The sequence below is a fragment of the Syngnathus leptorhynchus genome, chromosome 6 (genome assembly GCF_054491065.1).
Source record: "Syngnathus leptorhynchus isolate UIUO chromosome 6, UIUO_Slep, whole genome shotgun sequence".
NCBI classification, from domain to species: domain Eukaryota; kingdom Metazoa; phylum Chordata; class Actinopteri; order Syngnathiformes; family Syngnathidae; genus Syngnathus; species Syngnathus leptorhynchus.
Window position 1 is genome coordinate 2844845 of NC_141200.1, and position 23816 is coordinate 2868660.

Sequence of the window (23816 nt, forward strand, 5' to 3'; positions counted from 1 at the left end):
TCCTTTTTAGTGTGGCCTGAATACAAAACCGATGCGAAGTAGCGGGAGTGGCTTACCTGACTTGCATTTCCCTCGCTCATACGAGGACCGAGGGGATAATTCATCAAGCTTCTCCTCCTTTTGTACATTCACTTCTAATGGCTTTCTCCACTGTGAATATCGTTGTTGTTGAAGGCCATTTATCAGCCGGGAAACTCTCACTTATAGCTTTAGTTGAGGAAGAAAAAAAATAATGGCTCCACACATTGGTGGACTTAGGTCGTAAATGCTTTTTGCACATTTTACGTTCCGGCACGGTAGAAATATATATATATATATATATATATATATATATATATATATATATATATATATATATATATATATATATATATATATATATACACATCTATATATATATACTTGAATATGAATATATAAATAATATGATATATAAAATATATATGTAAATAAAATAATATATAAAAAAATTGGGAAATAAGGAAAATGCAGCAGCAGCAAGATGATTGCATAAAAGTTTGGGGGAAAAAAAAAAACACGGCATTTTGGTTGGGCCGCTTTGTACAGCAGAGACGCACCGAGCACGTCTTGTACCTTTTTTGCACCACAGAATATATATTGTAAATATATAGATTCTATTCTGAGAACGTGATCTCGCGTCCGTGTGTGCGTGTCTACGTCTGCTGAATTTGTACAGAGAAGAATCTAGTTTAAAAGAGAGAGAGAAACAAACACAGAGCTATAGTTATGATTTATTATTAGGATTATTATTGGCGTCTAATATCGGGCGTGGGCGGGCAGATGCGTCCTCACGAAGTCCTGCAGCCGAGCGGGAAAACGGCAAGCTTTTATAGGTTTTAGAGCGGTTACCACGGCAACACAGATATTATTACCGTGACATTACAGTAGTATTGTATCATCATTAAGAGATGTGCAAAGGGCTATGCTGTTTGGGAGAATACACACACCACACACACATGCGCGCGCACACGCACAAACACAGCAGCCAAATCAATGCAGGATCCATTTTAGGGAAACGCTTGTCTACTCCCTGCTTTGTTGTTTGGATTTTTGTTTTCTTTCTCTGAACTCTCACTGACTCGATGAGAGCCATTTAGCATGTAAAGCTTCCAAAATGGACGCAAGCGGCTCTAGTCTGTGTTTGTATCATAAGCGTTGCGTCCACAGATGTCATTTTATACAATATTTATTTATGGTGTGAATGCTGAAGAGTACATATGTTCTCCTCCGGATTTGCACATTTCCAATTTATTCCAGTTTTGTCAATTGATTGAAACATTTAAATTTGACAATGTCAAAGTGTTGACTTCTTTTGGGATGTATGACGCATTTCATAACTTTCCATTTGTCTCCATTTGAATTTATTGTATTGAATTTATCGTTTCAAACCATTCCAAGTCAAAACGTTCAGCTCATTCAGGACTTGGCAACTATTTTTTCCCCAGAGTTCCATATTTCCCACAGGAAAATGCTGAAAGTATATGAAGACCATTACAGATTTTGTCCTTCTTCCACATTTTGATAAGACTCAAACATCGTCAAAACAGATTTTTTTTTCACTTTTCAAATCTTATATTCCCAATTTTTTTTTTAGAAACTCTAGTTTTCTCTTCAGCATTCACAAGCGATTTCTAGAAAAGTTGCATTTTGTAGTTTTTCTTTCTTTCCTTCCTCCCTGTCCTGAGCCCTCCTCCATCCCTCATTTCTCCACGGTTGTCATGGGGACCTCATGCACCCTCACTGTGGAAGCATTCATGAATATTTGCACCCTCACGCTATTTATAAACAAAAACAAAAGAAGATTTCTTAAAGATCAACATGTTTATTATTAAAAAGAGTATTTCTAATTTTTTTTTTCTTTGTTTGGAGAGAATGAAAGAATAAAGTAGTTTTTACTCTCTGTGCATCTTTGTGTGTTGTCAATATTGACTCTGAAGTGTGGAGCCGCACTGATAAAATTTTTTGCAGCAGGCGGATGAATAAAAGGGGTGCTGAGGATGGAGGGCTTACGGAGAAAATCATCCTGTAATGGTTTTCCTGTGCCGTTAGCACACAGGCGCTGAACTCATTCATTACGGCACGGGGGATGAAATAGCGAGTGTGACAGCACTTGAGGAATTTACGTGAGGAAATTGTCTGCATAGGTTTGGATTGGGTCCAAAAATGTTCCTTGCAATAATAAGTTCCATGCTGCCCTACAGGTCTAAATGTGATTCATTTTGTTTTTTTGCAAAATATAAAGTAGCAAAATCCTCCCAACTAACAGATTTGAATAAGACATCACATTTGCTCAGGTTTCAGATAACAAGTCAACATGACCAGAAAACAGATGAATCATTAAAATCGTGTTAATTGTCCAAATAATGTACGAAAACACGACTATTTAATACCTAATGGATGTGCGCCACACAAAATGGCTCGCATTGATAAATGATGAATGTCATATTTTCTGACTGCTATATAGTGGAACATTACTTTTCATATGCCCTAGTTTCAACGATTTGATTATCATCTAAATTCCCTCTCTCAGACACAAACACACAGACGAATCACAGTGTGTTCATTTTGGAATATAACAGTGCAAGGCCGCGACAACTTCATTCCACTTAAGAGTCGTCGAGGGTGCCCCTCATTCAAGCATTAAGGCCGGCCGTAAAAGACTACAACACAAGAAGAAAAATCCAAGCGGCTTTGACTGATCACTTTCGAGAAAAGGCTCGAAACCAAAAAAATCGGAATGCGGTCAACCTTTCAATTCAGGCATCAAAGAAAGATGTAGAAAATAAAGAAAATATGGCTGAATACATTTATCTTACAAAAACACAACAGCTTACAATACAATCCAGTCAAAAGGCGGCGGACTCCATAAGTGCAAAAAAATGTAATAGAATGTTCCTACTTTTGAGAAGGTCCTTGAAGGTAGCAACATTCCAAAGACTGATTCTCCTCGTCTTTTTCATCAAAACCCCAAAAAAGGCAAGCCACCTACAGACAAAAATGTCCGTCTACATGGTGGTCTCTTCCCATTCCAGTTCAACATCACCTGGAGACACATTACAGAAGATGTTAATATGCAAAAAAAAGTTGATTGTCCAAACCTTTTGTCACGTGAGGCTTCCTGTTGCAACATATGTGACAAACATTGCGCGTGTTGTTTGTTTACCTTCCATTGCATCCAGCGAGTCCAACTTTTCCAAAGCAGAGTAGCTGACAAACCAGATGGACTGACTGTTGCCTTTGTTGTTCAGCAGTTCCAACGTGCTTTGGTGCAAAAAGATGTACTGGGCCTAACACGAGCACACACACACACACGTTTCTGAAAATAGCAAGCAATACTAGCAAAACATGCTGATCAGGCCAAGTTGTCGCACATATGCAGCCGGAAGGGACAATAGGTAGCGCGTACCCAATCCATCTTCTCACTATGCGGTTTGCACACCACATATTCACCCGATACTTTATTAGATGCTCCTGCGCAATCTCGTGGGATGTAATACAAGAGTTGTAGCAAAAAAAAAAAGCCTTAGTTTGGATTGACGCATCACACAGAAATGGATTCTTTGTGTACGGAGAATTAAATCTGGTAATGAGCAACAAATGTGAATCCCACAATGTATATATATTAAAAAATCAATCAATCAATCAATCAAACAATGAGCTGTGATAATAACAACAGAAGCGCACACACAAGTGATCCATAAGTAATGAGCGAGCCGGGTGATTTTAAGGATAGCGCCGTGCTTTGTCAGGATGGGGGAATCCTGCTCACCATACACGTTTAATCCACTGCCAGAATCATCTTAGTACAAAAAAAGAAAAAGAGAATTTTCTCATAATGCCTCACAGGCACCGAGATCACAAGGGGAACATGATGAGAAAAGTAGGCCAACGACAGACACGTTTGCTGATGCTGAAAAGCAAGGCAAAATAACTTAAGAGGATATTCACTAATTTTGAAAGTGTCGCTTTTTGTGCCGCTTGTTCATTTCAATGGTATTTGCTTACCAGATTCTGCACCATGCACATCCTCTCGCTGCGCAGCTCAGCCACCAGGCCGTAAAGGTCCACAAAGTCGTGATCTCTGATGTGCTGAATGAGATGGTCCAGAGCGATGAACACGCCCGTTCGGCCAACGCCGGCACTGAGGCGACAAGCGCGCACGCAATGACTACGTTTTATTTGTTGGATTTGGCGCTTTTGATCACAGTCTGATTTGGATGTCTGGGTAATGATGGTGGAAAGAGACCAAATATCAGTTCATTAAAATTAAAACGCGTACCTGCAGTGTACCGCTATAGTGGTGTTTTCGTGCAGGTGCCCTCGGACCGCCCGGACAAAGTTGATGAGGGTGCCGCAGCATTCCGGGACTCCGTGCTCGGGCCACGACGTGTAGTTGAAGTGGCGGACTAAAATGTAGTGTCCGTGCTGCAGGGTGAAAACATATTTATGATGTCTGGTTTTAATTTGGATGTTTTGTTTGTATTTTACCGCCTGCAGCTAGGTCACCATTGCAAATTTGAATCTGTTCTCAATGACCTAACCGAGATGTCCTCTTTCACATTTCATCGTAGACTTTTCATGAAAATACCTTTTCCACTTTAAGCGTTCTGACAGTCCAATCAGGAAGGATTTCTTCGGATACTTTTGAAATAAGGATGTCACCGAATACAGACATGGGTTTGTTGTCCTCTGGCCAGTACTTGTGACAGCGAATCTAGAACGGGATATCAAATGTGTTGAAATCGAGACAGATTTGTGATAAAGTCTGCGTCGTGTAATTGCGACGCACTCGGCCTTTTTCATGACAGCGCGTGAGCATGGCGATGGCGCGGGTGCCCGTTTCCCAGATCATCTTCCAAAAGTCAGCCACTGTGTTGGGGAGAGGACCCTGGGTGGCGATGAACTCATTTGGACACAAATAGCCCTTTGGCGCAAAAAAAAATAAAAGTCATACTAACAGACAAAAAAAATAGCTGCATTCTCATCAAGTGATACTCACTGAGACAAAGCTGGCGTTGATATAGTCCGAGCCCGCAGTTCCCGGTTCTGATAGCAGTTTCACTCGATTGTTATTATCTGGATACAACATTTTCATTTTCAACAACTAGAAATTATTGTTCGTGGATTTTTTTTCTCTAAAGTCCCAAAGTGATGTGACATTTACACTTTCAAAAAAACACATCTTACTCATCAATTGAAGACTTCCTGTATGTACTAGTTATTTTTGTCTTAAGTACTCACAGGGCTTTATATTGGGAAAACGGTTCTTGGATTTGTTCCAGGGCAGGTCTGCGTCTGTAGTGGCCAGGTCCTGAAGTAGTTTGGGGAGCTCCTGACAGGGGAAAAAAAAAAGAGAGTCCAATTTCATAAATGAACAAAAATCGAATTCACTCAGATTTAATGTCCACTTACGGAAAATTCCTCCTGGAATTTGGCATTGTCGTTGTTGCATAGATCTTCAACGTGCTGGAGGAAAGACTTTTTGTTGACAGGCCTTGAGAAAAATTCAAGTGAGGGACAAACCTTAGTTTCTCGTATTTATTTTTCCAGATGATTTTATATCACACATGCAGACTCACATGAAAACTAAATAGCCACAACATTAGATAACCTGTGTGAGAGTAACACTTCCGTACAGAGAGCAGCACCAAACACTGTGTTGGGATGCCGCAGCCACTGTCAGCATATTATTCATACACATTTATACATTATTTATGCAGGGCGACTTACTTGAGCGATTTCCTGTAGCTGAGAAGTCTAGATGAAAATAGATGGAGCAGAAAAAAGGGGAAAAAAAAAAAAGCTTAATCACAACTGCGTCAGAGCTATTTCTGCACAGAAAATCCTCATTACATGAAACCTATTTATTTTGACTGCTTAAGTAAAGGAGCTTTTATTCATTAACAGTTATAGAGATAATATAATATATATAATAATATATATTGTATAGATATAATAATATATATTTTATAGATATATTCAATTATATATATATATATGTGCGTGTGAGCTACTGGTGTAAGGGGCACAACATTAAAAAAAAGTAGAAACACTTACTGGATGACGTATATTTCCTTCCGTCTGAAGAAGAAGGATGAATACCTGGTGGGCAATAAAAAGTGCTGAGTGTGTGAAGCAGACTACACAAATAGCCATAATAAAGGCGCCTCAAAACTTCATTGTCTTTTTTTAATATGAGCAGCATGAGTTTGACTCAAACGGTTTTCTTAGCATATTACAAAAAGCAATAAATCATTGAAAGGGATTTTTGGGTGATTGATGTATCAATATTTTGATGCTGACATTTGCACGATGTTGCTGTACAGTATTTAATCTGCCCACCGTTTGACTTTTTCTTGCTTCAGCTCCAAGTCGGCCACAGCAATCAGCTGATCCAGTTTACACTTGGTCTCGATGATCTCCGCTTCTCGGGGGGAATACGTTCCGCCCTCCTTCTTACGCTGGTGGATCCTGGCGAATGAAGAAATAATACAATCATACAATCTAATTGATTCTACAAAATCAACTGGGTTCTCCTCTTATTTGCATTTTTTTTTATCATACATGATTACAGTAATCCTCTTTGGTGAGAAATTCTAGAACATGTATCAACGGAATTTGCAGTTTTATAAGACAGAAAGGATTATGCTAAATCTGTCATTCGAAACATTTTACTTTTACAATTTGTCCTTGCTTCAGCATTAGTAGATTTCATTTTCTTCTTTGTCTGGTCTTCTGGTGACATACTTCAGGAATATTAAACAAAACAAAACCTACTTCTGCTATTCATGAATTGTCCTTGTATGTTTTTGTCAGCCTGAGTGCTTTGATTAGTTCTTGAGTGTTTTGTGGATTATTCAACAAAAGGCGTTGAGGGTTTCCATGTCCTTACTTGACGGACACACAGATGATGACAATCAGCAGCATTGCCAAGAAGAAGGAGAGGAGTACACCCAAGATGATCTGCTCGTCTCTGCTCAGCAGCCCATAAGCTACAGGGAGAGAAAAGGATTGTCAAGCATTCATTTTGGATCCATTCCATTTTTCCTTGTGTATTCAAAGGTGCGTCTCAACACATTTGAATCTAGGAGAAAATGTGATTTATTAAATCATGATGATGTGTGTCGTGACTCAATGGTGAGAGGCAATTGCTGATGTGCTGGCTCTCGACGACGTCAGCATTTTCCTGTCCTCTGATTGGCTACAGCAAAACTTGTTGCAGTCAAGTTAGAAATCAATGAGCAATATTCCAATTGATTGAAATGCACCCGTACCTGTGTATTGTGTGCGTACCTGCAGTTTTAATATGGTCAGAGTATTGGGAGTCAGTGTATTGGCCGATGATGTTGGTTGCTCTGAATTTGAACCTGTTGAATACACACAATTTAGTTTCGTTTTGATTGATGAAAAAAAACACATGATGGAACACAATCCACTCACACATAGACAGTGTTGGCCTTCAGAGGTCCGTTACACAACGGGTCCGTGTGGTTCTCGTGCACACACTCGTCGCCTTCTCCTATCACATACGTTTCCGCCGTGGTGCGATTGCGTCTGAGGATTTCGGGTAACCCGCGAGTGTCCCCCGGACACGGCGGGTTGGGGAAGCCCTGGTCCGTCACGTACGGGCCGGGGTGTTTGAAAAAGGCGTTCCTCCAGGTCGTAAGGTTTGCGGCATCCTTCACTGTGACATGATAGAATGGGAAGCATAAATATATTATTTTCGAGCATTTGTCAAAGTCCAACAGACTCCAAGTGACATTTGTGAAGACTGTACCCCCTGACTCAGCCACGATGACCTGAATTTTTGCAATTGGCCCATTGCCGTCACTATAGAAACACGCCGGCATGCGGATGGTGATACTCTTGTGGGTAACCATGGCAACCCCTCTGTGGCCGAGCGCTGCCTGGGGTCTTTGAGCGGGCTTGGCCGGTGCTGCAAAACATGAAACTAAAAATCAGCATTATTGAGTCACACAAACACACAAAGCCACGTGTGCATACACTGAAGCAGTATTTCCCAATGTTTGAGTCAAAGTACCCATTTTACATTTAAATATTCTTATAGCAAACCACAAAACAAATATGTGACAAAAAGTATTGATTCTGAAAAAAAGTGATGATCTTGTCAACTTTTAAAAATCAAAAGCTTTTTTTTTGTGGCAGTGTCAAAGTCCTATCATCTCTGTAAATATAGCATTTTTACGTAAACATGACAAGGGCGGGATGTGCTTGGAACCGTGACAGAACGCATGCTCTTCCTCAAGGCGCACCCAGATGGGAATTCAATTTAGAAGTGTCAGAAGTAGACAGGCTCGGGCAAGCATGCCCGGGCAATAAGTGCGAATTGCCGTACCTTTGATTCCTGTTGTTATCTGGACGTGCGGGCTGGGTGGACTGCGACCGGCGCCGTTCTTTGCGGAAATCTACAAACAAACACATTGGATGAGTGAGAACGTCACGGACAAAGACGAATTATGGGTTTAACAACGGCGCTCGAATGACAGATAGGCAAGATGGAAACCAACACGCAGTTAAACAGTAATGAATACAAGCTCCGCCCCCTCACCTGAATACTGTAGTCGTGACCACCTTTTAGGCCGTCGATGACGGCAGTCAGCATGTCGTCGGCATTTTGGGTGGTATTCAAGCTGACGTTTCTCACCAGGAGCTCTTTCTCGTAGACGTACACATAGTAGGATGTGATTTTTCCGTTGGGTTCTTCCGGCGGCGTGAAGGTCACCTTGACCCGGTTCACTTCGTCCGGGATGATGGACACTACCACGTTCTTTGGTGGGTCTTTAGGCTCTGCAGACACAAATGCTTTTATTGTCTCTGTGTAGTACCTGTGTCAGCAATAAGCAAACTAGAGTTGCTTCAGTCATTTGAGGCATGTTGCATAATATGTATTTTCAAAATATGAAATCGTTCCCCCCCCCCCCATCATGTTATTATGACCAAATTGTTGGTAATTGGGAATTAATTACGTCATTCGGGATTAGAGATTAGTTTCTGGTAGATAAACAGTAACTATTTTTGGAACATATTCTTTCCATGCTTAGTTTTTCTTGGCTATGTTATTACGTTAAACTATATTTCAGATGATCTTCCATTAAATCTTACAGAATGCATTAGGGATTAGAACATTTCTTCTCATCATCAACATCATCTCATCATATTTCTAAGGCGTGAGTAATCTTTGGCAATGGAATTATGCCGTTATTTTTCTTTTATTTCTTTATTTATAGCACTATTTCCGTCATTTTTTTCTCCCAAATGGTCTGCTGTGAAATATATTTCTCATTTATCGTACAAAATATTAGCGCTGAATATTTTGGCCCCGCACTTAAAAAAATGCAAATAATCAATGCTGCATAAAGTCCAAATAAACCATTTGATATGGTAGAATGTCAGAGTGTAGCAGGCTACAAAAACTTCTCAGCAGTCGTTTTTTTTTTTCTCTTCACAACTTTCCCCACTCACCTTCTTCGAGTGTTTGAAACACAAAGGGCCCGATGGCCTTCCCGTCCTCGGCGGCGTTCTCCACGGAGCCGGTGAAGGCGGTGACCATCACGGAATAAAGCGAGAACGCCGTCAGGTTGGTTACAACCACCGTAGTCAACTCCCCTGGCGCTCGGATGATCGAGTAATTCAAACCGGGACCGTCCACCTAAAAGTGAAGGAGTTGGAAATGTCACTAAACTGTGAACAGCAACTTTATCGGCGTTTGCTCACTGCCAGTGAGCGCAATCACCTGGACGAGATAGGACGTCGGTCCGGAAATAATATCCGGAGGGTCCCAGTCAATACGAAAGCTGCCGGAGGTAGGTAGTATTGTGATATCACGGGGAGGGGCATCTGGGTCTGACAGATAGACACACACATCATTACATAAACACTTTCTCCCCCCTCCTTTGCCATTTCTGCTTAACTCATTAATTCCATTCCCCCAGGACCTTCTAATTTCAAAGATTAAAGAGAAACATTACAGCTGATTACTGTTGCGTTGCATCAACGCAGAAATGTTAGGAATAATGAAAACAACAGTTAAATGCACGGTTCGATGGATGCTTTGGCTGTATTCGCCTTAATGTAAATACAAGTAATTAATGGAGGCACATTTGGTCGAGCTATAGCAATTAAGGGAATCTATCCATTTTCTACTAGATACTGTCTGTTCTCATTAAGAATCCGGGTGATCTGGAGACTATCCCAGCTGACTTGAAGAATGAGGCAGGCCAGTGTGTGTTGAGATTATATCTTACTGCCTGCAAGGGTTTGTACATAAATCCACTCTGTATATTCTCCAACTCCTGCATTGGTCACCGCTGCTACTTTGAAGCGGTAGTGTCGATATTTAGCCAGAGGATGGACCGTGAAAGTCGGGGCCGCTTCCGAAGCGTTGACCAACACGGTGACGCTTGACTCCAAGCAATCCGAGGCAGGTTCTTCGGCGGGGAATAGGCCGTCGGGTTCGCATTTTGTGTCGAGCAACTCTGTGACCAGGCGGTATTCTTTGAGAAGGCCCGGGATGGAAAGTGGAGGAGCCCATTCCAGTGTCACGTTTTTGGCCGTGACTTGAGAGACGGCGAGGAAGCGAGGGGCAGATGGAGCTAAACAGAAAGACCAGGATTAAGGATTACATTTAACACCCACTTTTGAGTTTTCAATTCTCAGAAGGATTACGTTACCTGACTCGGAAAGAGTCGAAGCGGTGCAGTTAATTGGCTCTCCGGATCCCGCTGAGTTGACCGCGGCCACCGTGAGTCTGTACTCCTGGTCCGGCGGCAGTCCAGTCACAGTGTATTCTGCTGCGTTGACCTGGTACGAGTCCAACTCCATTATAATCTCATAAAAAAGGATCTGCCCGTTGGGGTTGAGCGGAGGATCCCATAATAACTGAATGGAATCCCAGCTGACTCCTGAACACGACAGGTTCCCCACAGCTTCTGACACTGCAGACACAAAAAGCAGATATGTCGAGCTTCTAATATTAGCTCAAGTAATGAATCATCTTTGTCTCCCAAAAGAGGGGAGCTTCGGTTATTTTTTCCAGACAAAAACAAGGCGGCAATTGTATGAGTACAGAACATTATAGAGATCTAGATAAGCAAATACACACATACAAAACTTGAACAAGGAATGGTTTGAAATTTCTAATTAACAAATAGCCCTGTGTTGTATAAACACATCAAAAGATTAGAAAAGACAATGGAAAGAAATAAAATGTTTTTGTGACTGTGCAAATTGTAGTATGAGTATTTGGTTAGTGAGTGATGGAGCAGGATTGGATTGGCTGGATATTTCTGAGAGAGCATCTGGGGGTGAGTCTTCCTGCAATTGTTCTCATTTTGTATACTGTGTGCGTTTGATTCATTTGGTTAAATGAATAACCGAAAGGGTATCAGCGACTCGGGCGCTTCTCGCTCACATGCATTACAGTACTGCTATTTTTCCCTCACGTCACTCAGGCGGCGGCTAATAGCAAGTGCTATTTTCCTTTTCTTTTTTTCATTTTCCACTCAGTAACTATTTTTTGAAAAAATTCACCCAAAAATATATGTTGTCTTATGCGGTGTCATGTGTATAATTAAGGGGTGAAAAATTATTCTGTGACAGAAAAAGGGAATAGCATAAGATTGTCGTATAATTATTGACAAAGTAAGGTGTGTTTTTGCTGATATTTTCCAGAAAATGTGACTATTCTAGTGTTTTCTTACCCGACTCGTTGGTGGTGAAGGTCACCGGGCTGCTAAACTGGTTGCCATGGCCTACTCGCGTGTAACTGTAAACACTGATCTCGTAGGACCTATGGGGCCTGAAGCCGGAGATGTACTCAGTGGTTGATGGACCGGATGAATTCTGTAATAGTGCACACACACACACGTTAGTCATCCAATCCTGATTACTTGCTGATGATATCTTATTGTTTGCGCACGTGCGGGTGAATATAATGTTAACTTCCAGTGGCATCTGGAGTGTGAAATTAGAGCCACTAATCCATGCAACACGTGTGTCTTTTTCCCGAGTGCACCTCCGTGTTTTCGTTATTACGGAGAGGGCTTCCGGCGTGTGAAATTGACGCTACCCGGTGTGTGACGGTGTGTGTGATGAGTTCTCGGATCCGGAAGCCGTACTGCAGGACCACCCCGTTTGGCTCCAGAGGAGGCTCCCAGCTCAACCACACTGACACGGCCGTGTGGTTGAAAATGGTCAAGTTGCGGGGAGGGGACACGGGACCTGAAACACAAAATGTTATAAAGTAATTGCATTATTAATCATTTTTCCAGAAATGAAAAGTGACATCTATTTTTTGTGTCGTATTAAAAACCGAAAATAATGATTCAAGGTCTTTTTCAACACTAATGAAGGACACACACGCTCACTTACCTCCCTCATCAGTGTGCAGCATTAATACGAGCGCTGGCCCTGAGCCTTTACGCGTCGCCGCGGTGATGCTTAGGTTATAAGCCGTGTACGGCAACAGATTGGTAAGTGCGAAGGAGCTCTCGGGCGTCTGCATGGTGTTTGATCCGCCCGGGCCAAACAGCGTGATGGTGTACTCTGTGATCTCCCCGTTGGCCTCCAGGGGACGCTGCCACGCCACAGCGATGGAAGATGACGACAAGTTAGCGGCGGAGACCAGCAATGGGGCGGAACTGGGGACTGAGGGCAAAAACACGTATGTCACATAAGCGTGAACAATGCATGGATTGTGTCTTTGGACTAACCGTCATCATCTGTTCTCAGGTACATGGTGCTGGTGTGGTTATGGGCGGGGCCGGCCCCGGTCGCCGGGGTAACGGTCAACACGTAAGGAAAATACTTCCGAAGTTTGGTGAAGAGGAAGACGTTGTCGGTGGTTGTGCGCGTGATGGTTTTGTTGACCACGGGAAGGGCTTGGTTGGTTATCGCGGGGATGACGCCGGCCTCCTGCAAGGTGAGGATGTAATGGGGGCGGCCGTTGGGCTCCAGGGGAGGGTCCCAGCTCACGATGATGGCGGTGGAGCTGAAGATTTGAGCGGTCAGGTTGTGGACCGAGTCGGACGGAACTGAAGGGAAGACGAGTGGGATGGTGTTAGATTCCAATTTTATTGAGTGACAGTTTTTTTTTTTGTACATTAAAGGGGACATATGGAAAATTGAATATTTAATAGCTTGTATAAAAAATAGCTAGGGTGCTGCTCAGAATTTTGCAAAATTTTGACACCATTATTCTCATTTACTGGCCGGATAACACTGTCTGAAAAAAATATCACGTCAAAGCAAAAATGTCAGCAAGAGCTGCATTGATTTTTGTTGTATTGGCAATTTGGCACTGATAATTGCAGTCTATCCGGCGCTCATTTTTCCGGCCTATTGTGACATAACACCCCCGTTCGAAGACCCAGATACTAAATGCTAAGCCTGATAATGTTATTACGATACCTGGGAATTCTAAATATGTCTCCTTTAATGTGAAGGAGTCAGTCATCATTTGTCACATTATAACAGGAGTGTTGCGCTTAGCAGGAGACAACAGAAACATATGGAAATGTGTGATAGAGAACAAGAGTGGCGTTTAGAAGGGAAATTTGCCTTAAGGGGGAAAAAAAGCTTGCGAAGACAATACTCATCCTGCATGTTAAACCTGAGAAGAATGGGAAGGGTAAATGGAATAAGATCAATGAGGGAGGTAGGCCACGTATATGTGGGGTCAGTGCCTAGGGGGGGAGCGAACCCCCCCGCTGGGCTTGGCTGAGTGGCAGAGACAAGGCGGCGTGGTGGTCCGCTGCTCGGCCGAGAGTGGAGCGGCTAGATCACAGGCAGAGATACACAGTCAGTAAACCAGGCGTCATCATTTCAGAAGCATTTTTTTTTTTTTTTTGCAACTACATGCCTTGCTAGATTGAGGCTAAAGCACTGGAAGCCATCTGCACTCTTTTTTTATAAAATCACATAAAAACAAAGCCTCTTGACAGCATCAAAGCAGGGTTCAAGTGAATATCACATGCGTGCGGGAGAATGCCCGTACCCATGGCAACGAGGCAACGGCAGCACGAGGGCAGCGTGCGAAATCCCGCTCACGAGACCTGTCAGCCTTTGCTATTCGTCTAACATCAAGTGCTTTTTTTGCACTCTTGCTTTGTTCTTTTCCCCCTTCTAATCCCACTTAACTTTCATCCTGCTAAGTGAAAGGAAATACAAACTGGTTGTCCTCAGGACAAAAAAAAAAAAAGACAGTTTGCTAGACGGGGAGTTATCTCCTTTCACAGAGCAGCCTGAGCTGAGTTTTTATGTCATTTTTTGGGGGGGAGGTGGAAGGAGAGTGTTGAAAAAAGTGTGCAGACGTGGCCTCCAGTGAAACTACGACGAGATGTGCTCATTTATATGCTCGTCGTGAGACTGAAATTCAAAAGCCGAAAGGATAAAGATAATGCGCCATATTGATCAACACTATTTTTTTTCCCTCTTCAATCAGCTCTTACAAGATTGTGTAGGTGAATTTAATAAGGCCGGTGAGAGTGTGCCCGTATTCCTTATGTTGCGTAACTCGGTGTTGATGTGTATGGGACTGACCATCCTCCGGTAAGAGCAAGGTAAGTGGCTCGCTCCAGACTCCTCCATCCCCAAGTACAGTACTGGAAGTCATCCACACTGTGTAGTTAGTGCCCCCAATAAGACCAGTCAGAGTCCAGGACAGGAGAGTGTCAGGTGATACAGGAACAATCAAATCTGAAATCGGAACTTCCTGTAATAGGACAAACTGACATGAGTGGAAGCATTTTTTGGACACATGGTAACTTCAAACTTAATTTTTTTTTTCTTTTTTTCCTTGGGTTCATGCGTCTCACCTTCTTGGCCGTCGTGCTGTTGTGAGTGTAGTAAATTGTATAGTGAACGATAACAATCCCATTTGGTTCGGTGGGTGGATACCACAGCAAGGTTACAGCGGAGGTAGTGATGTTTGCAAAAGTCACATTCTGGGGTGGTTCAAGGGGCTCTGAAGGACAAATGATGATCAGAGACCATCAATGTGTTCACTGCATTCGCGTTCATCTGTTACCTGCGTCGGAAATAATGTAGGCCCTCATCCCTCCGTCTCCCAGCCTTGTCCAGCTGGAGACTGACGCATTGTAGAGACTTTCAAGGTCCATGTTAATAACCACTGACGTCTCAGTCTCATTGTGCAGTAGATCCATTGTCTCGTTCCTGGAAAAGACGTCAGCTAAACGCTTTTTGTAGTTTCATCATTCCACAATGAACAGAAACTCACCACACTCTCACAATGTAATAGAGTATCTCCGAATTGGCTTCGAGGGGCGGTTGCCAGGACAACTCTACCTCAGAGTTGGATAACTTCCTGGCGTGGAAGAACTGAGGAGGCGTGTCTGGAGCTGTGATGTGGGAGAGAAACTGTCCATTCATGTAACAACAACAATATAATCAAGAGAGAAACTGTGGCACTGGACGCTCGTGAGTCTTCTGGTGCTAGAATTTAGAAAAAAAAAAAAAGGTTAATTGTCGCCGACCTAATGGGGGGAAGAAAAAGCACATGGAAGGAAAAGATGCAGAGAAGAAATAAAGGAATTAAGACTTTCTACTTGACCCCTCCCCATCAGTCCATCTGTCCATCTCACCATCCTCCAGCGTAGTGATGTTGAGCGGCTCCGTGCTGAAGTTCCCCGGCCCGGCCCGAGTGTGCGCCTGCACCGTGACGCGATAGCGTGCGAACTTCCTCAAGTGGGTCAAGTGCAGGAAGTTGGTAGGGGAGGTGAGGTTGAGGTAATGGGTGGAATTCCACAACTCCAAGCTGTAGTGAGTTATGACGCCATTGGGCACCAACGGAGGCAGCCAGGTCACGTTCACCTCGTTTGGACTGAGCGACTCGTAGCCGAGGCTGTATGGAGGACTGCCCGGCACTGGAAACAAAACAAGATTCTGTGAGGATTGATTCTAACAGGACTTTGTTGAATTTTCCATCAACCCACCATCCTCCCCAGACAACACAATTAAATAGTCCGAAGTTTGGTTGCCATGGCCGAAACGTGTGAAGGCCATCACAGAGATGTTGTAGTAGGTGAAAGGCCTCAGGTGCGTCAGAGTGACTTTGTTGCTGGAGGTGTTCACTGAATTGGAAAACGACCGGTTTTCGTAGAGGACCGTGTACTGTTGGATCACCCCGTTGGCTTTGTCCGGGGCGGACCAAGTCAAGGTGGCTGTTGACGAGCTGGTGTCCACCACCGTGAGGTTTAGTGGAGGGGAATCCGGTTCTGAGGGAAAAATGATAGTTAACGTAGCTCATATACCAACCCGCCGGGAATAGATAAAAACATGCCATATTGAGAGACCAACTTTTTTGGGGCATTTTATGTTTTACCTTTCCCATTAAAGGAAACAAAAATGGAAACAAACATTTCCATTGAAAAAAAACAATACAATGCTTAGAAAAAACAAAACCTTTACAAAACTCAACCCTAATTTTAAATTTTATGAATTTTGGGGGTTCATTTTAAACACATTTCTTTCATTATTTCTGTACATCTGCACTAAAGAGGGAAATCAGTCATTTGAGAATTGTAGTTCAATTTGTTTTAGTATTCCATTTTTTTTTTTTTCAATCTTGAATGGGACAAATACAGCAAACGTACCATCTTCTAATGTGAGAACCAGGATGCCATCTTCCTGGGATAGCAAGCTCTCGCCCACAGCCGTAGACGCCGCAACGTGTAGCATATAACCAGTATACTTCTCCAAATCTGCAAAGGATATATTTCCAAATCTCACCATGACACGTATGTCGAACTATAATGCCGCAGAGTGAGAGCGCTACCTGTTATCAGTATGCTAGTAGAGTTTGTAACCCACTTCAGACGCTGATCACTGTTCAGCGCCAGACCGTAGACGGTGTAATGTGTGATTCGTCCATTGGGGTTGAGTGGCGGCGCCCAGCTCACAAATATGGAGGTGGAGCTGATGTTTTGGTAGGAAAGTTCCAATACTGAGCTGGGGACTACACGACACCAATCATATTATTGTCATGAAGGCATGTAAATACAAATTACAGCACTTCACCTTGTTCTCGGGTCTTCTCGGTGATGTCGGCGGCCGGTCCTTCGCCTACTATAGTAGAAGCGGCGACCCTAAACGTGTACTCTGTGAAAGGTTCAAGGTCGTACACCAGGTAGTAGAGCTCGTCCGTCGACAGGTCCATCATCTCCTCTCGTACGGTTACACCTGGACAGATAAATAAAAATGATTTAGGCCACTGCGCTCTAGTTTTATTGGTTGTTTACAGTGCAGTATTTATTTCATGGTTTTTGTGAGCAATTTTATTAGTTGTAGTAGAGGCTGCACCTGAACTTCCAGAAGCCACGGCGTGTGCTGTGATAAACCCCTGACGGGTGGACAAGCGCAAGGTGCCCGGAGTGTTAGTGAGGCGGGACGACTCGGCGGTCACGTCGTCATCTGGCGTCCTCAACCAGGATGGAAGTGTAACAGGCGGAACAGCCGTAGAAGAAAAAGCTATGGTGGGCGGCTGAAATGAACGGTAAGTGTCGCTGGGTGTTTCTGTGACCATGAGGGCGACAGAGGGGTTAAAATTCTGGTCGGTCTGAGCGTCGGTGTTTTGCTCAGCAGTTGTGAGGTGAGTCAAAGTCAAGCCGAAGGAGGTGATGTCGGTCGACTGCGTGGGGTTAATATGAGCAGCGGTGGAGGTCTGACCCGGCTCAATGTTTCTCCTACGCCGCCCTGGACCGCCATTTTGATCGGGGCTGGGTGACTCGTCTTCATAGGAACCAGTTGTGTTGGCATTCTGTTGAGAAGAATTGGATAGTTTACAGATAGACAAGTCACAAAACGTCGTGTCTATTTTTTTCCAGTATTAGATCAAGTGCACTTCATTTTCAGAGTCCCTTAAAGGCATAAAAGTGAACCTTGGAAATGTATTGGTCCACACTGAGACGTTAGAGATGCATTCAAATGTTTAGACAAGGTCAGATTGAGTATCCCAGTAAAGGTTTAAGTGCATATTAGTCTCATCCAAAAGCCAAATTCACCCCAATTTTTTGTTGGCAGCTTTTGCAACCATTAGCCATTTACCAGCTCTCCTACGAGGGTGATGTCTTGTAACAGCGTGTCGTTCAGAAGGACCTGCAATCTGTAATGAGTGATTGGACCGTTGGGCCGAGCCGGAGTTCTCCAGTTCACACGGACCGAAACGGCATCCTCTGCAAACGCCACCAGGTCCTGAACAGCGCTGGGCGCTGCACCACCGATACAATCGTTTAAGCGGTACAACAAATCGTGACAACTGAGGTCAAATATGAGCTTTGTTTTTTTCTCTCTTAAAAACAAAATCAGCAAAGGCCTATCAGACAAGGTTGACATGTATTGACATACACAAACGCCGTCACCTTCAGCCGACGTCCTCACATCGTTCCGAGCCACCGGACCAACTTCTCCGGCCGCTTTGGCCCCCACCTCCACCGAGTACTTTGTGTACGGAGCTAAGCCGGTTAAGGAGAATCGCATGTCCGCTGTGCTGTTCTCGTACAAGTATCCTACCAAGAAAAGAGACGGTCAAATTACATTTCACGGATGTGTATTCATGCAGATTCAATATGCACTGACCAGTAGGCCCGTACAGGAAGACTACATAGGTGAATTTCCCAGTGATGATATTGGGAGAGTTCCAGGCGAGGGATATCGATCGAGACGTCACGTTCAATACGGAGAGGTTTTGTGGAGCATCTTCTGGGGCTGTAGTGCGAAAACATATAGTAGGAAAATAAAACAAGACAGGGCATTAAATCAGAATTGGGCATTTGGACCTGTAGTGTAAATTGAGCCTATAAAAACTTTCTTTTTTTTTTTTTCTCCCCGCCCTACCTGACTCTGGCATGCGGACCATGGTGGAGGCGATTTGTCCCTCCCCGTCAGACGTGAAAGCAGACACTTCGAAAAGATAAGCGGTATAAGGCCGTAGCTGATCCACCCCGACCAAGATGGGCACGCTCCAAGCGGCCGCGGAGGGCACGGCCCCTTGCGTGTAGGCCGGAGACACCGCCGTCATTTCCAAGGGGCTGATGGTCGCTCGAGACAGAATATCCGCAGCGTCCTAAAACACATCATAACAGGCAGAACAATTTAAATATTTACAGTAGTCGCATAATGAAGCTGCTCAACTTTTTTCATTTTTTCACAAGTGCCGGCGGGTCTTAATAAAGGTTGGAAAAGACCGATCTAAAAATAAGCAGGTTGGTTTTAAAGGGCGCACATTGCAGTGAGGCAGCGCTCCCATCATGATGTCCTCGGCGTTGACTTCCAGGTTGCGCACCGTCTGGCCCGTGCGAGCGTGCTTGGCCTTGACGGAAAACTTTGTGATGAGGCCGTTGATGCGATGTGGCAGGAACCACTTGACCAGCACAGAGGTGTGATTTTGAGCAAAGGCGGTCAGGTTGGTCACCAGTCCTGGAGCTACAGTCGACACACACAAACACACGATTGTATTCATATCATACTTGCATTTTTTAAATGGAGAATTATGTGTGTGTGCTTACGGGACTCATTGGTCTTTGTGTAGACAGGTTTACTGAACGGTCCCATGCCAGCAGGAGAAGAGGCTGCAACCTAAAGACAAACATTTGGATGGGACTATATCACATGATTGTTTCGTTATGGGGCAATGTGCCTTAGGTCTAAGTGGGCATATGAAGTTGACTTTTTTTAATAGCTCGTATACAAATAGTTGGATATATTAATTTCCTGTTTGACCAAACAAATATTTTTCTATATAACAGGCCCACTGTTACACAACGGTTTATTATATCACAGATGACCTGTTGGGTCTGCTTGGTGAAGAGCCAGAGCCACTTTCAAGTAAAGAGTGCTGTAATTCTTGATTGTGACAATATTTTTGAAGAACCAGACAGTTATTAAAACACTGAAAGAAATGGATAATGGGTATCTTTTAACAACTCCAATGTGGTAAAATGATACGCACGCACACAAATAATCAAAGAGTGTGCCACTTGGGCTTTTTACATGTCATTTGTATAAGGGTCAGTGTGGGTTAATGAATTCTCCAAACTAATAAGCACTGTCACATTCATTCACTCATAACAGACTGTGAAAAGAGCCCCGGCTGATCCATAGCTCTGTTTACCTGATTAATAATGCAATCGGGATCAAATACCGACATCGAGCCCGATCGAGAGACCGCTTGCGGGATCGGTGTGAGATAGATGTTGAACACATTCCAGATAGACTTCAAAACAAACTTGTATGGCCATTCACTTAACTGCATTTAGTAGTTTCAAGGTTTTGTGCTTTACTCAAAGGCACTGGGAAATAACACCCTGTTTTTGTCCGTTTCATTTTGAATATTAGGTATGTCTCCTGATAAAATGTTGTGACTAGAAAGCCACAAATTTGATTCCCTGATGGGCAGCAGGAAACGCTCACATACAGTATGACTAGTCTTGCATTGGATAGTGACCACTGGCACAAGTACCTGAATGTGATACGTGGAACCCGAGGTAAAGTCAGTGAGCAGAGTCTCTGGGACATCCAGGTACTTGGTTACTTGTGTGAAGACAGGATCCGGGTAGGGACACACTTCCTTGTACCTAAGAAGTATTAATAAGATTTCAATTTTTATTTTCTGAACCAAGGTGCATTGCTAAATAGAGCGACCAATGATACCTGATAAAATATCCGTCAATATCACTCGTATCAGGAGGCATGGTCCAGGAGAGCAGAATCCCGTTGGAGCCTACAGGATGCCCTTTTAGTCCTGAAGGTGCACCAGGAACTACAGAGGGAAATTTTGTTACTAAAGAAAATACAGGTCACAAAGTTTCCTAAAAAAAAAAAAAAGTTACATGTATAACCATTGTAAATGTATAACCACGTGCGTATTAGTCACTGAAAATGAACTTTTCATCCCCTTTTATCTTAAGCTGTCATGTAATTTCCATTTTATTACTGAAAAATAGCACTTGAGAACTCAAAAGGACAGCATTATGAAAAGCATAAGAATAAGTATGCGTGGGACCGCGTTCACGTTGCCGCGGATCTGAGGCTTCACTTAAAAGTGACATTCAAGACACTCGCTGCTGAGCCATTCATCACGTAGTTCAAACACATTGAGCTTAAGTTAACAGAAAGGAATTTAGCAGTCGCATTCACTCACACACTGGCACATTATTTTTTTGTCTTTAATGTGATGATGACTCAGTTAGAAAAAAAAAAACTAAATGAGGAATAGAAATTGTTCTTTTTTTCTCTATTCAGTGGTACTGAAATGCAACCTTGACTGTTAGCAATAGAAACATACTGCAGTCTCAAAAATGGAACATTGATATGTCTCACCGCTCTCATTGGTGTTGATCATGCGGCTGACTCCCGGGCTGATGATGGTTGAAGACATTGCGGACACGGTGGTTGTGTATTGTGTGGAGGGACTCACACCCTCAACATCAGCCTGAGGTAAACAAAGCGACGATATATCACACATCAACAATGTGGGAAAAGAGGTTTAAGGGCCCATTCCTTTCTATTATCAGCTTCATCTGAATTCATTTTTAATTGAAATGATGCCTTATCTTTACTCAAGGCGAACGATGCTGATTAGACTTATCGCTGGCAGATAAAGACGAGTATAAAATATAGCATGTGATGATTTGTGAAGGTTTATTTTCTGTTTTATGTGGGGAAAGCAACACGTAATTTGTCAGAACATGAGAGAGGATGGGAGTGACAATAAGGCATAAAAGCAGAAATAATAGGCTGCGGAGGAAAAATGTGTCAGGGAAAACAACGGCTTGTCAAGCAAAGTGAACGCCTCAGAGGGGAAAGCACTCTCACAAAAGTGCAGACAAAGACAATAATTGATTCTACTTGGGGGAAAAAAAAGATGGGAACAAATTGCCAAACAGACCTATGGACGCCATCATTTAATATTTGCCACTTAACTATTATTTGTACAATATTACGTACCTAGTACCTATACACTCCATAAATTCTGCTACTTAATTAGATGCTGCAAGGGAGGCAATTATTTCTTATAATTGATGTGAATTGAATAGACAAGAATAGAACGTCATCATTTTGCAGCTGCACCTCGTATTTTTCCAATTCTAAAGTATAGAAAGGGCACAACGTTTGCATTGTGCATGATTTATGATGTGTTTCTGGTATTCAATTAGCTTTAAGTGACTCTTGTGTAGAGAAAGAGCAAGCTTGAGAGCAAAACTAGAGTAAAAGATGTAACTAAATAGACAGCGAGATTGATTTAAAGGTAGCTAGAAATTGCTTGAATATATAATATATATATATGCCTTACCTGTGAGTGAATGAGGGCCACGCAAAGTGTAAGCAGCAGGATGCGATGAAGGAAGGCCATGACAAAAAGCCCAATTAAAGGTTTAGTTGAGTCACTCTAGTGCATCCGGAGTCAATTCAAGTAATCCAGGCGGCCAAAGAATGCCTACAGGCCGCTCTGTGCCATGACTGAACGTGGCAGATTTAGTCATGGGGGAACTATCCAGCGCTCCAGTTTTGGCGTTCAGGATGGAAGACAGTGAATGCTTTCATTATCTGCTGGAGGAGATAAAACATTCAGGGTTGAGCTCATGAAGCCGACTCAATTAGTCATGAGATCCATTACTCAGCTGTATGTGTGTGTTGGGTAGAGTTACATTTTGGGGAGTGTGTGTGTGGGGGGGGGTATGGGACACCTGGTAGCCGGAAGGAACCAGGAAGGGGTGGAGCATGGCTGAAAGTGTGTGTGGGGGGGGGGTTCTGCATGACATGTTAAAATAATGCTTAAACATTATTTGTTTAATAATAGAGTTGCCTCATCGAATAACTATCTTTGTTCAAATCATCTTCGATTTATTGAATCCTCTAAATTGCCCAGAGTTGTGAACGTGAGTGTGAATGATGGTGTACTCCCCAATGTACCTGCAGATATCCATCTTGAGACTGTAAGGTTCCCCAGATTCAGTTTCCAGGTCAACTTCGTGATGATCCACGCAACCTTGCAGCTTGAGAAAGCACGTGCGGACGCAATCACTATCCTCGCACGAGTAGGCACTTAGAAGAAAGAAAAGGGAAGACATCAATGAACATTTGAAGATTGTGGGCACTTCACTGGTTTGACGTGTACCATGGCGATGGTCAAGAAGGCAGAGCACCCCCCCAATTGGTCCTCTTCTCTATAGGCGCTCACATTGTATGTGCAGTATCACGCCAGTCCCGTAACCACGGCAACTCTCTCTTCCTCCGGTACGTCAGCGGTGACGGAAGTGTTGGACACGGTGACTCCGTGGAAGTCAAAGTTTCCGGCTGACAGATACGGTCGTAGAGTTAATGTGTACCACGCAGTGTCCGAATATTTCTGCAAGGACTGAAAAAATATGGTCATTTTGGTCCAGTTGAGTTAAAATACAGATATTTCTAAGTTGATCAACAATGTTGTCAAAGTTGACAATAATATGAATTTTTCATCCGCGTGCGCACATCAAATAAAAGCACATTATTCAAAATAAAAGAACCACGTATTCTCCATTTCCCTTGGACTTCATGGTGAGTGTGAATAAAGTCTCAAATAAAGAATAAAGTCACGTTCATGTTGAAGCATGCTTGGCCATTCTTCCTCGTCGAGTCTCGACGGGCCGGGGATCATGCATCTTTAAACGTCTGGAAATTCAATCTGTCATGTGCTGACAGCGGTTGCTTAGTAACTAACAGGTGAGCCCGGAATCTGACGCAAATGTAAAGAAAGACAATTTTTTTTCTGGCAGATAAAT

At 43.2% G+C, this 23816-nt stretch overlaps 1 protein-coding gene across 1 annotated transcript; it reads right to left on the minus strand.

Moving 5' to 3' along the window:
- Nucleotides 1–857: 857 nt before the first annotated feature.
- Nucleotides 858–23673, minus strand: ptprq (protein tyrosine phosphatase receptor type Q). Its single transcript, XM_085914221.1, has 48 exons — nt 23237–23673; nt 22969–23100; nt 22349–22602; nt 21376–21487; nt 20707–20815; nt 20516–20630; nt 19563–19632; nt 19280–19479; nt 18892–19120; nt 18634–18762; nt 18417–18563; nt 18103–18266; nt 17359–17815; nt 17077–17238; nt 16835–17014; nt 16653–16760; nt 15993–16274; nt 15642–15923; nt 15278–15398; nt 15068–15213; nt 14856–15004; nt 14581–14752; nt 12753–13073; nt 12412–12687; nt 12110–12261; nt 11742–11883; nt 10713–10976; nt 10287–10634; nt 9776–9885; nt 9505–9691; nt 8591–8829; nt 8378–8447; nt 7799–7957; nt 7462–7705; nt 7315–7388; nt 6914–7013; nt 6364–6492; nt 6079–6123; nt 5752–5778; nt 5434–5515; nt 5263–5353; nt 5021–5097; nt 4811–4945; nt 4610–4735; nt 4301–4446; nt 4027–4162; nt 3185–3308; nt 858–3064 (listed from the first exon to the last, which is right to left on the minus strand). Exons 3-48 carry the CDS (start codon nt 22406–22408, stop codon nt 3027–3029), a joined length of 7236 nt encoding a protein of 2411 aa, XP_085770347.1. The 5' UTR covers nt 22409–22602; nt 22969–23100; nt 23237–23673; the 3' UTR covers nt 858–3026.
- Between the last annotated feature and the right edge of the window lie 143 nt (nt 23674–23816).

What these genes read in the sequence shown, in the direction of transcription:
- ptprq (XM_085914221.1), bottom strand. Translation starts at nt 22,408, where the DNA reads ATGGCCTTCCTTCATCGCATCCTGCTGCTTACACTTTGCGTGGCCCTC. An exon ending in TGTGAGGACGTCGGCTGAAG is followed by an intron (nt 18,267 to 18,416) that starts GTGACGGCGTTT and finishes TCGGTGGTGCAG; the next exon opens with CGCCCAGCGCTGTTCAGGAC. An exon ending in TGTACAAACCCTTGCAGGCA is followed by an intron (nt 9,886 to 10,286) that starts GTAAGATATAAT and finishes TCTATCTGTCAG; the next exon opens with ACCCAGATGCCCCTCCCCGT.